Source organism: Amaranthus tricolor, chromosome 12, assembly GCF_026212465.1.
Source record: "Amaranthus tricolor cultivar Red isolate AtriRed21 chromosome 12, ASM2621246v1, whole genome shotgun sequence".
Classification (NCBI taxonomy): domain Eukaryota; kingdom Viridiplantae; phylum Streptophyta; class Magnoliopsida; order Caryophyllales; family Amaranthaceae; genus Amaranthus; species Amaranthus tricolor.
In genome coordinates, this window is record NC_080058.1 from 13,008,031 (window position 1) to 13,022,522 (window position 14,492).

A 14,492-nucleotide genomic window follows, 5' to 3' on the forward strand; every position below is an offset into this window, starting at 1 on the left:
AAGTTCTTGCAACTGCAACTTACACTAATATCTCCTTGAAGATCAAGATAAGCAACCGTTTCAACACAAGATGAATCTTCATCTACCCAAACTCTGTAGTTTCACATTATGTTGGCTTTTAGTGTACCATAAATTGGTCTTACGTATGAATAAGTTGGCATTAAAATGCAAGAAGTTGGTATTTAAAGCAAGAAGTTGGTATTTAGTATATAATCAAAAGCATTACCTATAGTTTGGTATCCCATTAATTTTATTGACCTCACATATCGAACATGCTATTGCTGTTTTAACTCCACTTTGAAATCTCTAAACAAGCTAGCAATGTAGATTTCGGACGCATGCTTTAATAAACCAGTTAGCCGTATGTTAGAGGTTGGTCTTGGGCAAGAACAGTAAAACTCAGCTTCGATCTCCTATTTCCTCCATCTTTCCATCTTTTCCTTAAATATCTTGTAAAACTGCATTAGACTGGTTGTTTTTGTTGCATTAAATCCCAGTGCGTGGTTTGTCAATTCATTACGTTGGGGAGATAAGATTCCAGCTGAGAATAAGTCCCTACTCAACCCAGTACACCATTTGTGTCTTATGTTGTACAATCGATCGAACCATTTGTAGAAGTATTCATTTTCTTGCAATTTATACGTGCTCACCATGTTTTTCCAGCAATCTTCAAACTCAACCTCACTATTACAACCCATTTAGCACTTGTGGAAAGCATGTTTGAAGTCGGCATTTGACTTTAATGTACCGAATCGTGCCACAACATTTTTAAGGAGGTGCCACAAACACAGTCTATGCTTCGAACTTGGAAAAACCTATTCATTTCAACTCATATTAGTTTGTATAGGTATATCATAAATTGACATTGTAACACCCCGGCCCCTCGGACCGCTGGTGACTACTCATGAAGACTGTAGACCAGCCCCACAAACCAACACAAGTCTTTCCAGTGCACTTTGGCCTCACTCGTGCGCACCCAGGAAAACTTCCCAGGAGGTCACCCATCCTAAGATTGCTCCCCATTAAGCACGCTAAACTGTGGAGTTCTTAGCAAACGAGCTCCCATGATATTAGAATGGTGATTTGGAAATTGAGATTTGAGTTGGATATTCCTAAGATATATTTTTATTGGGAAAAATTTATGATCATAAAATAAAATGTATAATGTATGTTTGATTATAAGTTTGTGTGCTCGCAACTAATTATTAAAATATATTAAATCACGTAAAGTGTAACACGAGGGAAATGAAGCTCTCATATTTGTTGTGATCCAAGTATAAGGGTGATGAACAGGTTGCCCTGTTTGGTTAGTATAGCTGCCGACAAGTATTATTATTTCTGATACTTGATACGAAGTTTGGTCTTCCTTCTATTTGTTGTGATCCAAGTAGAATGAGTGTGCACACTAGGGTTCCCTGAGACTACTCTGCTGGCCTTGAATTATTTGGGGTGACGACCTCTTGACGAAGTAGGTATAGGGGTAAAGCCTTGGCCTACTGGCGTTCTCGTTCCCTCAAATTAAAAAATTTGATTATGTTTTTGTCATAAATTGGTGTATGTGATATTAAATATATTGTTTTCTCAAATTGTTTTTCTTTTAAACTCAACTATTAATTATTTTCTAAAATTATTTTCAATTTGATTATATTTTATTTTTTTAAATCATTTTCAAACTTAATCGTTTTACGGGATGGAGTTGGAATTACTCAATTTCCTGATTTTGGGAGTTTTTCCTTTGTTTTTCTTGCATTCTTATGTTGCAGGTTATTGATTGCATGGGAATCGCGGAGTGAGGATCACTTAGAAATATAGCTTTTACTAGAATCGTATTTCAGTTTAAATTTTATCTTAGGTTGTTTAAATTTTATATGGACACAAATTACGTTTCAGTCTTTTCTTATGTTGTAAGACCCTTTGTTGGAATTAAAATTATTAAGTTATTTCTTAGTTGTTAAGCCTTATATTTATTTTATTAGAAATAGATGTGGCGGTAACACTCCCATGAGTAGGTTTTGGCTCATGTTTTTCATTAAATGTGTTTTCAAAAGTCCGACCTATTCTGAGGGTGTTACAGACATTAAAATACAGTAAGTTGGTATTTAGTATACAATACACTAGTATTAAAATATAATAAGTTGAAACTAAAAGTATAGCCATCATTTTGATTTTTTTTAAAAAATACAAATTAGACATTAAAATATAGTAAATTGGTATTTAGTATATAATATACTGGAATTTAAATGTAGAAAAGGAATGTGCTAACATACATTTTCGATTGCCTTCGACATTGCAGAATCCCGATTTGTGAATATTGATGTCGGTGATTTGTCGGTCATTACATTTTTTAAATTAGACAAGACTCACTTAAATGATTCAACCTTCTCATCTACTATAAAAGCACAATAGAACATGACAGTGTTCCAATGATTATTTATCTCGATGATAGGACCACATATCAAATTGTATCGATTAGTCCGCTATGTTGTGTCAAAAATGACGACATCAACATATATTTTATAATCCTCTCTCATCATTCCATCACACCAAAAAAGTGCCGAGAGTTGTCCTTTTTCATTTAACCTCACCCGGTAAATAAAATGGGGATCCTTCTCTCCCTCGAATATTAATTGATCGATTACATTTTGAGCATCTCTACCCTCTATCGCTTTCATCTGTATCCTGTTATTATGGAGAAAAAAAATGCACGTTAAAAATAATGCCAAATTATTTAAGTGTAATGCCCACTTAATGTGATCATAAATCCATTTTACATATTCTTGATACCAACTTACATCATAGTTCATATTTGTATTAACCATTCAGCCATTTAGATAATACCAACTTACATAACACACAATTCCTATTTATTTTACACTAATGCCAAATTCTACAGGGCCTCATTCCATCACACGTACCTGTTGACACAATTGATGTGATCATGTAGGGTGTGGCCTACAAATTCGTCACCTCTAGCATCCTTTGACAAATATCGATATGCTGTGGTAGGTTTGATGTTTGCATCCTCAAACGCTTTGATCGTTTCTATCTTGTCTATAATGGAGTTATGCCTATCCAATCTATGGAGATGTTGTCATTCTATCTTTGTCAATTCATGTGTGTGTAGAGTAATATGTTGCTTCACGTAGTATAAGCCACTCTCTCTGTCTAATTTTAGTTTGACTATGGCTTTACAGTCACTCCTTATAATTGGAATTAGCTTGGTTTTCTTAGAAACGATGTTACCTTCATCCGGAGCAACAGATGCATGATGTGTTTTTCCCTCACATGAGCACAATAGTGTACCTCTCTGTAATAATATTATTATTTGACCTTTGTGTCCAATTTTTCACGCTAAACCCAGTGACTCTTGCATGTGATACGTACAATTGCTCAAGATCTTCTAATTTTTCAGCAGTGACCCCTTCAAGTGTCCCGTATATTTCCACATTTTCAAGGTCACTTATCTGTCGTCTTACTTGAAGTGGGTTAGCATAATCAATGTTCGTTGTAATATCGTCATCTCCGTCATGATTGATAATTTTTAGTTGCTTGTCAAAATTACATCCCGTCACAAATATATATAAGCACCAAATGCCAACTTATAAAAATCTAATGCCAATTTGAAAATATCTAATGCCAATTTATATACCATATAATACCAATTTGAAAATTATTTAATGTCAGTTTGAATACTATCTAATGCCAATTTGTAAAATATTTAATGTCAATTTAACTAGCATATAATGCCAATTTAAAACTATATAATGCCAATTTCAAACTATCCTTACTACCAATTTAAAACTATATAATGCCAATTTCAAACTATCCTTACTACCAATTTAAAACTATCTAATTTAAAAACTATTTAATGCCACTTTGAATACTATCTAATGCCAATTTGTAAAATATCTAATGTCAATTTTAACTAGCATATAATGGCAATTTAAAACTATCTAATGCCAATTTAAAACTATCTAATGCTGATTTGAACCTATCCTTAATGCCAGTTTAACTAGCATATAATGCCAATTTAACACTATCTAATGCCAATTCGAAACTATCCTTAATGCCAATTTAACACTATCTAATGCCAATTTGAATAATATCTAATGCCAATTTGAAAACTATCTAATGCCAATTTAAATAACGTCTAATGCCGATTTGAATACTAGTTTTACTTCCATCGCCATGTACGAACTGAATATGCTCATAATTTAATGGGACTACAAAAACAACATTTAGAAGCATTGGATTTTTTTATTTGATTATAATTTATTGAATTCCTGAAGGAAAATAGAACCAAACTTACTCATACTATCTCTAAAAGACGAATCCCGTTGAGTCTGTGTCATGAACTGGAGGAAGAATATCCATTTGAATCTGGTATTTTTAGTTTTAATGTATGAGAAATCAGAAAAGTTTTGATAATGATTACATTACCTCAGTTTCTAATGAGTTTTGCAATCATGACCTTGAAATATGTAAGGTTACCTTAGAGAATGTTATCTGCTAGAGGCTGCCAGTTTTTTTTTTTTGCTTATATTAATTCCAATAATCTAATGGGTTTGGACTTAAGGGACCATCTCTCACATAGATGATCTCTCAATAGAGCTACTGTAATTAGATATATTAAAGATTGAATAGACGCATTAGATAGAGCGCATAAAATAAATGGGACGCTTGAGGTGAATAGGAAGCAGTATAAAAAGAGACAGCACAAATAATATCTTCAACTACAACAATCTTAATTACATGTTTTTATCTTAATTTCATGTTTTTAGAATGTTATTTGATTTGTATTGTAGTGTATTTGCACATTAATTTTGATATACATGTCATATGATTCTTATGATAGAATAGATAAATATGTTAAGATTTATTATTTGTGTTATTACAACGGTAATAACACAAATAATACTCATATTTACACATTTATCTATTCTACTAATTCTAGCATCTTTTATATATATATATATATATATATATATATATATATATATATATATATATATATATAAATTTATTTTTATTTTATATTGATCATTTAATATAGTTTTATAGTAGGAAAATAAGTATTATTTTTCTAAAAAACAATCCGAGTTTAATTTTACCCTTTAATCAAAAATAATTTTACAATGAAGTACAACTCATTTGACAATTAGCATTGTCAAACTTTTACTTGTAGAGAAACGAAAAGAAGAGAAAGCTGCAAGTAATTTGAGATCAAACAATATGAAAAGAACATCATTAAACTTTGAGATTACAACAGTGCAAAAATCTTAATCCCATAATAAAATGGATTAAATCAAACTTAAGATGAGATAGGAGTTAGTTAAACTTTGTATTAGTACAATAGATATTTACGCACACCAACTTACAAATTAGAAAATCGGAAAAAAGACGAAAAGGCGAAATAGTCTTGTTAACAAAACAAAACTCGACTAAAATGATCAAGTTTAGGAAGAGCCTTTTAACTCGGTTGGCAGCAAGGAAGCAAGTGGTTCATACCACTTAGGAGCAAATCCAGCAGATTTCCTTGCTTCGACGTTGAAAGGGGGCTTCAATGGCCCCCTGAAATACTTTCTTACCGTGGCGTGAAACTTATTAATAACTTCCTCTTCATCCTCACCTTTCTGAAGTCCTGTCTCGTTATTTGGACCAACAGTTGTAGATCTCGCGCAAAGATATTTAAACCATCTTACCCCAGCAGCACAGTGAGTGATCTCCTCGGGATAAATAACAGTTTCTAGTAAATCTGCTGTTTTATGATCACCCCCATTGCGAAAACGGGATATGGTTGTCGGCATTACATCAAGTCCTCTAGCCTGTATTAACAATTTAGCAGCATAAATGAATTTTAGCCTGTCGGAGTTTGATGAAGTTATCATTTAGAACAGAATTTTCGGTAATAAAACAAAAACATGGACCTTTAGAAAGCCAAGATGATAACACTTGTAATAATACATTCAGCAGATATCTAGCAGTCTTTTCTTGTGCTTTTGGTTACACTGAAAACTTAAACATAGAAAGCCAAGGATGATTCAACAAACATCTGGTCCTTTTTCATGCTTTTTCAATAGTTGAACTATGAAGTGGAAAATTTATGTAATACTTGGCCGTTGACATGCTCACAATTTTTTAGATTGTGTTTGGGAACAAGTATTTCATTTCAAATCGTAGATTTCAATAATGAAATCATAAATAAAGAATTTGATAATGACATATTTGTGAAATCATTCTCAAATTCGAAACTTAAGTACTTTTAGAACAATGGTTAATTTTTTTTTTCAATTTGTCAAACACTAAATTTGAGCCTAACTTTGGATTTCGAAATAAAATGATCTACAAACATAGCATTAGTAAACTATTGTTTTTAAGATTTTCCTCCTAATTCAACTATGAAATATAGCCAAAAGTTAGGCATTGGATTGGTTAATGATAAGGGTAGTCATGTGCATATCATGTGAAATTAATAATTTGTTAATTAAGAGTTTATTAGAAACTTAGTTGTTGGGGCTTTGTTACAAATGTATTTGGAGGTAAACTTTAAACAATTGATCATACATTGAATCTAGTATATAGTTAAATGATGTATTACAAATGAACATCAAGAAATACAATAATCATTTCTAATCTCTTAAATTCTCTATTTTATTTATGTTTCTTCCCTTCTATCTTCTGTTCTTTAGTTCTTTTTTTCCACCATTGCTGGAGTCCTGAAGGTTTTACCTACATCATTGGTTAGAGCCATCCACTGCTAATCTCTTTTCGTGATTTTTATGTACACCACCTATTTGCATAAAATCCTACATTCCAATTATACAACATACCCAATTTTATATCTTCAAGATTTCTTTTAGTCTTGAAGTTTGCCTTGTCTAATTCACAATGCAAGAATATTATCATTCATTCTGGCTCCACAAACTCGCAAATCTTCAGCCATGGAATAGCAAGTTAAGAATCTTGAAAAGAAACTGGATGAGCAAGCTAGGGAACAAGCTCAAAATTTCCAGATGATTATGTAAATGATGTGTGAATTGAAGGAGGGTAATGAATTTTATAGTCCACGAATCGCTTAAGAGGTGAATTCAATAGACCTCAAGGTATATACCAAAAAATACTTTTCCTAGTTTTGATGGTAATTATCCTAAGATTGTGGATCAAAAAAGTGCATGAGACAATTTAATCTGTGTAAAATTGCTGAGGAGTTTAATGTGGAACTTGCTTCATTATACATGAATGATAAAGATGAATTATGGGTCTCTAGCTACTTATCAAATACAAGGAATGTCTAAGGAAAATTTGGTTGGCATGAATCTGCTCAATTTGCCTTTGAGCATTTAAAAAATGCATTGATACAAGCAGCAATACTAGTTGTTCCTGATTTTTCTAAGCAGTTTGTGGTTGATTTTGTGGTTGAGACAGAGACAGATGCCTCCAATCAAGGCATAGGTGTTGTCCTAATGCAAGAAGGCAGACCATTGGCTTATACTAGCAGGACCTTGGGTCCAAGATGGCATTGAAAAAGAGCTATTTGCTATTGTTCATGCTGTTCAAAAATGTGAACATCACTAGTTTGGAACTCATTTCTTATTCAAAACAGACCAGAAAAGTCTGAAATGGTTATTTAAACAAAAAATTTCCACTCCTTTCCAACAACTATGGCTTTCCAAACTCATGGGTTATGACAATAAGATCCATTACAGAAAAAGCAAGGAGAAAATGGCTACTGATGCTCTTTCTACGAGTTATTGGATCTGAATTGTTGATTATGGAAATTTCTCTTATTGATACTCATGTAGTTTCAATGATTAAGTTGAGTTATGCATTTGATAATAATTTGATTATCATAGAAGAACTACACGAGTTGTCTCAATTTTTCTTGTTATGAGATTAAGGCAGGATTACTTAGAAAGACTGGAAAAATAGTCATCGGTCCTGATGACAAGTTAAGGCATAAGCTCATTGCTTAGCAATACTCCTCTTCGGAAGGGGATCACTTTGGTAGGAATTCACCATCAAGAATTCAAGAGGTTAAAGAGGTTTTTCTATTGGAAAGGTATGACTAAGCATGTTAGGCAATTCATTAGAAATTGCTTTTGGTCTTGTAAGGCGGACATTGCAGCTTACCCTGGTCTTTTACAACCTTTACCAATTCTCGACAAGGTTTAGGTTGATGTTTCTATGGAAATCATCCATTGTATCCTAAATCCTTAGGCAAGGATGTCACATTTGTGGTGGTGGACTGACAGAGCAAGTATGCTCACTTCATGGCAATTGTGCACCCTCTTACAACAGTGGAGGTAGCAAAAGTGCAAAACCTTACCTTGATAATGTCATTAAACTCCATGGGGTGGCCTGTTAGTATTGACCCGGTCTTTGTTGGTTCTTTCTAGAAAGCATTATTTTCCCTCTATGGCACCGAGTTTCACATGTCTTCTGCCTACCAGCCTACCATCCTCAAATAGATGGGCAGATTGAGGTAGTCAATACATTTCTGGAGACTTACCTTAGGTTTATATGTGGTGAACATCCTAAAGAGTGGTGTCTTTGGTTACCAATGGTTACGTGTTGGTACAATACACATGTTTATACTACCATACAACTTACTCCATATGACGTAGTCTATAATCAACTATCAACCTCATCCCCTTCATTTTCCTTATCTGCCTGGATATTCAGATAATGCAATAGTAGATAGATAGGAGTCTTCGAAAAAGAGAGACAATGATCAAAGAGTTGAAGTTTCATTTGGTCACAGCTCAGTTAGATTTGAGAGGGTATTCATCATTGGAGATTGGGTTTGGTTGAAACATCAACCCTACAGACAACTTTTTGTTCATGCGAGGGGAAATATGAAGCTTTATCCTAAATATTTTGTTGAAGGTTTTCCGCTTGATTAATACTAATTTTCAATTCTTTGCCTTCATAATTTAGGGTGGTTACATCGAATTTCATTTAATTCTCGCAATTGATTTCCATAAGAGAGCAATATATTTTTTCATTTAGAACCTTCAAATTGGATGCATCATTGATAATTCCAGTTTGAACATGTACATATATTACAAATTTCCTGGTAAACTATTATCTTGCATGGTTATTTCTATTGCTCCCTTGTTAACATATTAATGTTAACTATTGAAATGGCATGGAGCCACGGAGTTTTACGTTTTATGCAATTGGTTATCAATTGTTATAATATGGGGTTAATAAATGTAATACAGTAGTTGTATACTCGAAAGTACTTCTATGGGCTAGAGATGGGAGACCAAAGAGAGTACAAGGGAGGAGGTTGAGATGGGAAAGGAGGTAGGTCCTACATGAAACGTAGGAAATGGAAGTAATATACAATTTGGTGAATGGGACAAGTCAATATCTTCGCTTAGGTTGGGGACGGATTTGGGTTCACAATTCACACACTGGACCATTTATGGTTTGTTGGGGGATTCTTAGCATCACCACCTATCTATTTGATAATCACACATTGACTTGCACACAAACTAAGGGAAGGAAGAGTTGACTTCACTTAAGAAAGTTAACAAGTAACATAAGAGTTTTAACAGCCCAGATTAATTAAACCTCTCATCACCATAACCCTACCAACCATCACAATCACCCATTGTACTTTTTTTTACCACCACATCCTATTTATTGCCACTGCCACCTCCTAGCCACCGCCATAGCTAATATGGTTGATGGCACCCACCATCATCTTTGCAAGCTAGAAAACCTCAATTGTCAACAATCACCATTAAACAACCCATTACCACTAGCACCAACATAAACGTCACCACCACCAATTCCCATCATAATATTCTGAAGTGGAACATGCTCAAAAGGAGTAAAACACCTATTAGGTAATCGCAATTTAAGAGCTCTCACAATTAATTTTCAAATGATTAATTTTTTTCTACTTAAGCACTTGCTCAGCAAGGGCCTCATGTTGCGCCTCGAGCACCTTCCATGGATTATCTTGAAGTTTGCAAAGTGTTTATTCTAGCGCACCCTAACCGCACTTTTTAAAACTACGATAAATCTCCAACAAAACTCCTACTGTTATTCGTTGAGAAAAACTAATTGAAATCAAAGTTTCAAGTTTATTGCATAATCAGGTTTCAAACATCAATGCAGACATTGTCTTTCAAGCAGAAAACTCTGCATAATCTTGGGTAGTCTTTCACAGTACAATAGGAAATGAGTATACAGAAAAGTAGGTCCAACAACTCCTATCACATTCATACGCGAAAAAATGTAATTTCACCTTACTCATATGTCTCTCTATATCTAAAGTATTTCCGTTTACTAAAATCCCATGTATCATGTTCCCAGATTTATAGAAGTATCAACGTTGATCCAAACAATATGATGAATATTGTAGATATTTGTATAAAAGGTATAAGGTGATAAACTTTCGGCAAAGAAAACAATAATATTAGTGATCAAGATTTGATGAATCATACCTCATGAACACAATGTTCGATTGCTAACCGTGCTAAAAGATCATTTGATGTTGCAATGGCTGAGTCCCATAGACCATCATGTGCTGGCAAAGCTCCATAAGAAGAACTCAGTTCCTCAAGTCGGGAAGCAAGAAGACTGAAGTGTCTGCCTTCATCCTGTGCTACTTTGACAAAATCTGTGAAGAAATCCCTTGGCATTGCCTCTTGTTGCCCAAAACGAGCAATGATATCCTAAAATTAATTTATTAATAGATAAAATGTCAACGCATATTACCGAAATTATAAGCACACAACAATTGTAGTAGTTGAAATTGTGTGATATCAACATGGACAGAAAGAAAGAAAATAAAATAATTTAACACCTTTTCCTGGTACAAAAAGAAAATCCTTATGATGCTTTATGCTTATAAAACACGTCTTTCAAAGGTTTATATACTACTATGCTTAAATGCATACCAGTAACAAGCTAAAAATAAAGTTAAATATTAAGCTCATATGTTTTCAAAACAGGTTGCATTGTGATTTTATATAATTCTTATATATGTGAAATTGTTGATGATATTTGTTGCAAAGGTCAATCGAAAACAACCTCTTTATTATAATTAACAATGGTAAGGTTGCGTACATTCAACCCCCACACTGATTTTTCGAAGGAGCATATTTTCAGAGATGTGAATGTTATAGTAGATTTATCAGATGTGTCAAACACATGATAGTATTATATATTAATAAGTATGAGCCTAACATATGTAGTCTGTAAGAGCTTGTATGCGTTGTTGGAATCAATCAATCAAAAATATCTTCCTCATTTATATCCCCTCTTTATCTCTCAAATTCTCACTGCCTATCTTCTCTATAGTCATGCTACTTCTATTATCTTCTCTCTTTGTTCACAATAGACTATAATCCTTTTTTTTAAGGTCATATTAATTGTCCTCTATTATTAAAAAAAAAAATATTAATTGTCCTCTACAAGATAACTCTCAATTACCCAAGTTTTCCATTTTAATTCCATTGCCAAAGCAAACAACAGAGAATGAGGAAAACAATTTTCCTTAAGTATTATTTTCCCTAAACCAAACACCCCTTGATCAAATCCCACCAAAAGCAAAGCAAATTGTGATTTGAGGTTCATCGTTCTTAGCAAACAATTAATCAAGTCAAATAAACTAAAAGAAGTTGTTATTTTTATTAATAAAAAGTACCCATGATAAGTCAATTGCCCAGCTCTCGGTGTGAACAAGACTGTGAACAATCGCTTGACGACTCTGAAGACTACCTGCTTTACCCAGCTTGGGCATTAAACTCGGCGACAGCAACTTAACCTGTGAACATAAAAGGAAAATTCTCTTAAGCGTTTAATCAAACAGTTAACATACAACAAATAAAATATGGTAGTGAAAACGCAGATTTTACATTAGTTGGACGAGCAGGACGGTCAGGAACGGAAAGATGAATAGAAGGATTGTAAGGTTGAAAAATGGCGCCTTGAAGCCATTTGCAGGCAACTTGGTCACCAAGCTTAGCTTTCTCAAAAGGATCCGATGTGGTCAGTATTCGTAATGCTGCTTCAACTAAGGTTTCCTCCTTTCCATCCTCAATGTTTGACTCGGACTGGCTCATCACTTATTCTTCTTGAGGCAATTTTCTCGTTTTCAAACTTTTTCGTTCGATTAAGTACAAAAGTGTGTTCTACAAATAACTATTTATATGGAAGAAAAATGTGTTTGACATCTACCCTTTTACATGGACAAAGTCATACTTCGTCCGTTACATACTAATTAAACACTTTTCATTTTCGGACATTTTATATTACTTACAACATTATTCTTTTTTTTTAATGAAAAAACAACTACACAATTTTCTATTTTACCCCTACTTTATTCCCTTTCCCACATATCACAATCAACATGACCTTTTACTTTAATTACCTAATTCTCACCTACTTTTAACCCCACAATCAAAACCCCAACTATTTATCTTGACCCCCATTATTATTTTACCATACCCTCCCCTTATTAATGACTCTAGAACCTCCCATTTTTAATGTATGCTGACCTCCGTTCCATATTAATGCTTTACTTCCCCATTTTTAATGCCTACTATTTCCCCATTTTTAATATCTGTTACTTCCCACCTGTCACTTCCCCATTTTTAATGTCTGCTACTTCTCCATTTTTAATGCCAGCTGAACTTTATCTAGAACCTCCCACCGGTTCATTTTCCCTTATTAATCCTTTATATGAACTCCCTCTTCCTCCATCAACGGTCTTTGAGTATGCATGTCTGATTCCATCTCCATTTTGCTGTTCTTGTGGGTTTTTTCGGTTGATTTTCTTTATAAACATGAAAGTATGGTATTTTGACTGTTTTTGTGGTTTTTTTGGTTGATTTCATTTTCAACTAATTTTCTTGATCTACTCTTTATTTTCGGTTGATTTCATTTTCAAGTCATTTTCTAGATCTACATCTGCTTTTCGATTGAAGATCTTCATATTCGTTTGATTTTCTTGATCAGTTTCTCATTTTCATCTGATTTCGTTTGATTTTTTAGAAAAATGGGTGATTTGAACAAGAAAATAAATGGGTTTCATGGTTCATGGTATGATCATTACTACCTTAACTATGGAGATTCTGTGGCAGTTGACACCCCGGAGCAAGATCCCCCCTTCTTATTATGGTCTTCCTGAAGATGATGAAGTGGTATGGAAAACACACAAAATTGAGCCGGTTATCCCAAAAGTTGTTGCATTTGAAGATCCTCAAGTGTCTGAGAGAAGGATACCCCCCAAAATGAGCATTTGCGGTTGTGAAAAATGAGCATTTCTATCCATGTCTTTAATTTTACTCATTGATCGTGTATGTTGGCCGAATCAGATGCTTGATGATGATCCTTTATTATGTGATTATGTTCAATGTTGCTGGATTATATGCTTGATGATGATCTTGTATGATCTATTTATGTTCAACGTTGCTGGATTAGATGCTTGATGATCATCATTTATGATCTGATTACGTTCATTGTTGCTTGATTAGATGCTTGATGATGATCATTTATGATTTGATAATGTTCAATGTTGCTGGATTGCATGCGTGATGATGATATTTTATGATCTAGTTGTGTTCATTGTTGCTAGATTAGATGCTTGATGATGATCATTTATGATTTGATAATGTTCAATGTTGCTGGATTGCATGCGTGATGATGATCTTTTATGATCGGTTGTGTTTATTGTTGCTAGATTAGATGCCTGATGATGATCATTTATGATCTGATAATGTTCAATGTTGCTGGATTGCATGCGTGATAATGATCTTTTATGAGTTGGTTGTGTTCATTGTTGCTGGATTTGTGGATTAAATGTTTGATATAGTGGCTAAATGAACGGTAAATTCCCAGTGATGATAGGGGTTAAAACTGATGACATTAGTACATCATTGAGTAACTTTGTTCATTGCCACCTTGGATTGATCACAAATGAGGCCGATACATAAACAATATCTTTGTTTCATGCCAATTTAGTGATTGAGATTTAACAACATTGCCCTTTCAAGTACTTTCTTTGTTATGTTTTAGTTGCAACATAGCAATATTGTTTGTTTTTCATTTTCAAGTGGCAATGTCAATAATCCTTTCAATTATGGCAAACCCTAGATATGTTTGGTTTCATTGCCACTTGTGGTCACTCAAGATGAGGCTGAACCTTGTTACTTGTGTGCTAATTAAAATGTTTTTTAATCTTTCTTCTTGAGGAAAATGACACAAGTGAAACTTGGGGTTAAAATGATGAATGATGTTAACTAAATTAATCGTCTAAAACCACCTATATGACTTATTTGGAGAGGTGCGTAAAGTGATGTGAGCAATGTTGAATGCATGCGTATGATTACAAAATATGATGTGTTCCTTTCCTTGTTTTACAAAATGCTCCATCCTACATATAGTCTTTCAGTGCTTTACAAAATGCTTCATCTTACATGAAGTCTATAATGTTTAACCCTTGACAAAAAATAATAGGGTTAGTTCTCATG

General features: G+C 33.7%; 1 protein-coding gene across 1 annotated transcript; it reads right to left on the minus strand.

Moving 5' to 3' along the window:
* Positions 1-5,274: 5,274 nt before the first annotated feature.
* LOC130796898 (uncharacterized) lies at positions 5,275-12,205 on the minus strand. The gene is made up of 4 exons (XM_057659326.1): positions 11,877-12,205; positions 11,666-11,785; positions 10,461-10,691; positions 5,275-5,825 (listed from the first exon to the last, which is right to left on the minus strand). The coding sequence occupies exons 1-4, from the start codon at positions 12,081-12,083 to the stop codon at positions 5,457-5,459; spliced, it is 927 nt and encodes a 308-aa protein (XP_057515309.1). The 5' UTR covers positions 12,084-12,205; the 3' UTR covers positions 5,275-5,456.
* Between the last annotated feature and the right edge of the window lie 2,287 nt (positions 12,206-14,492).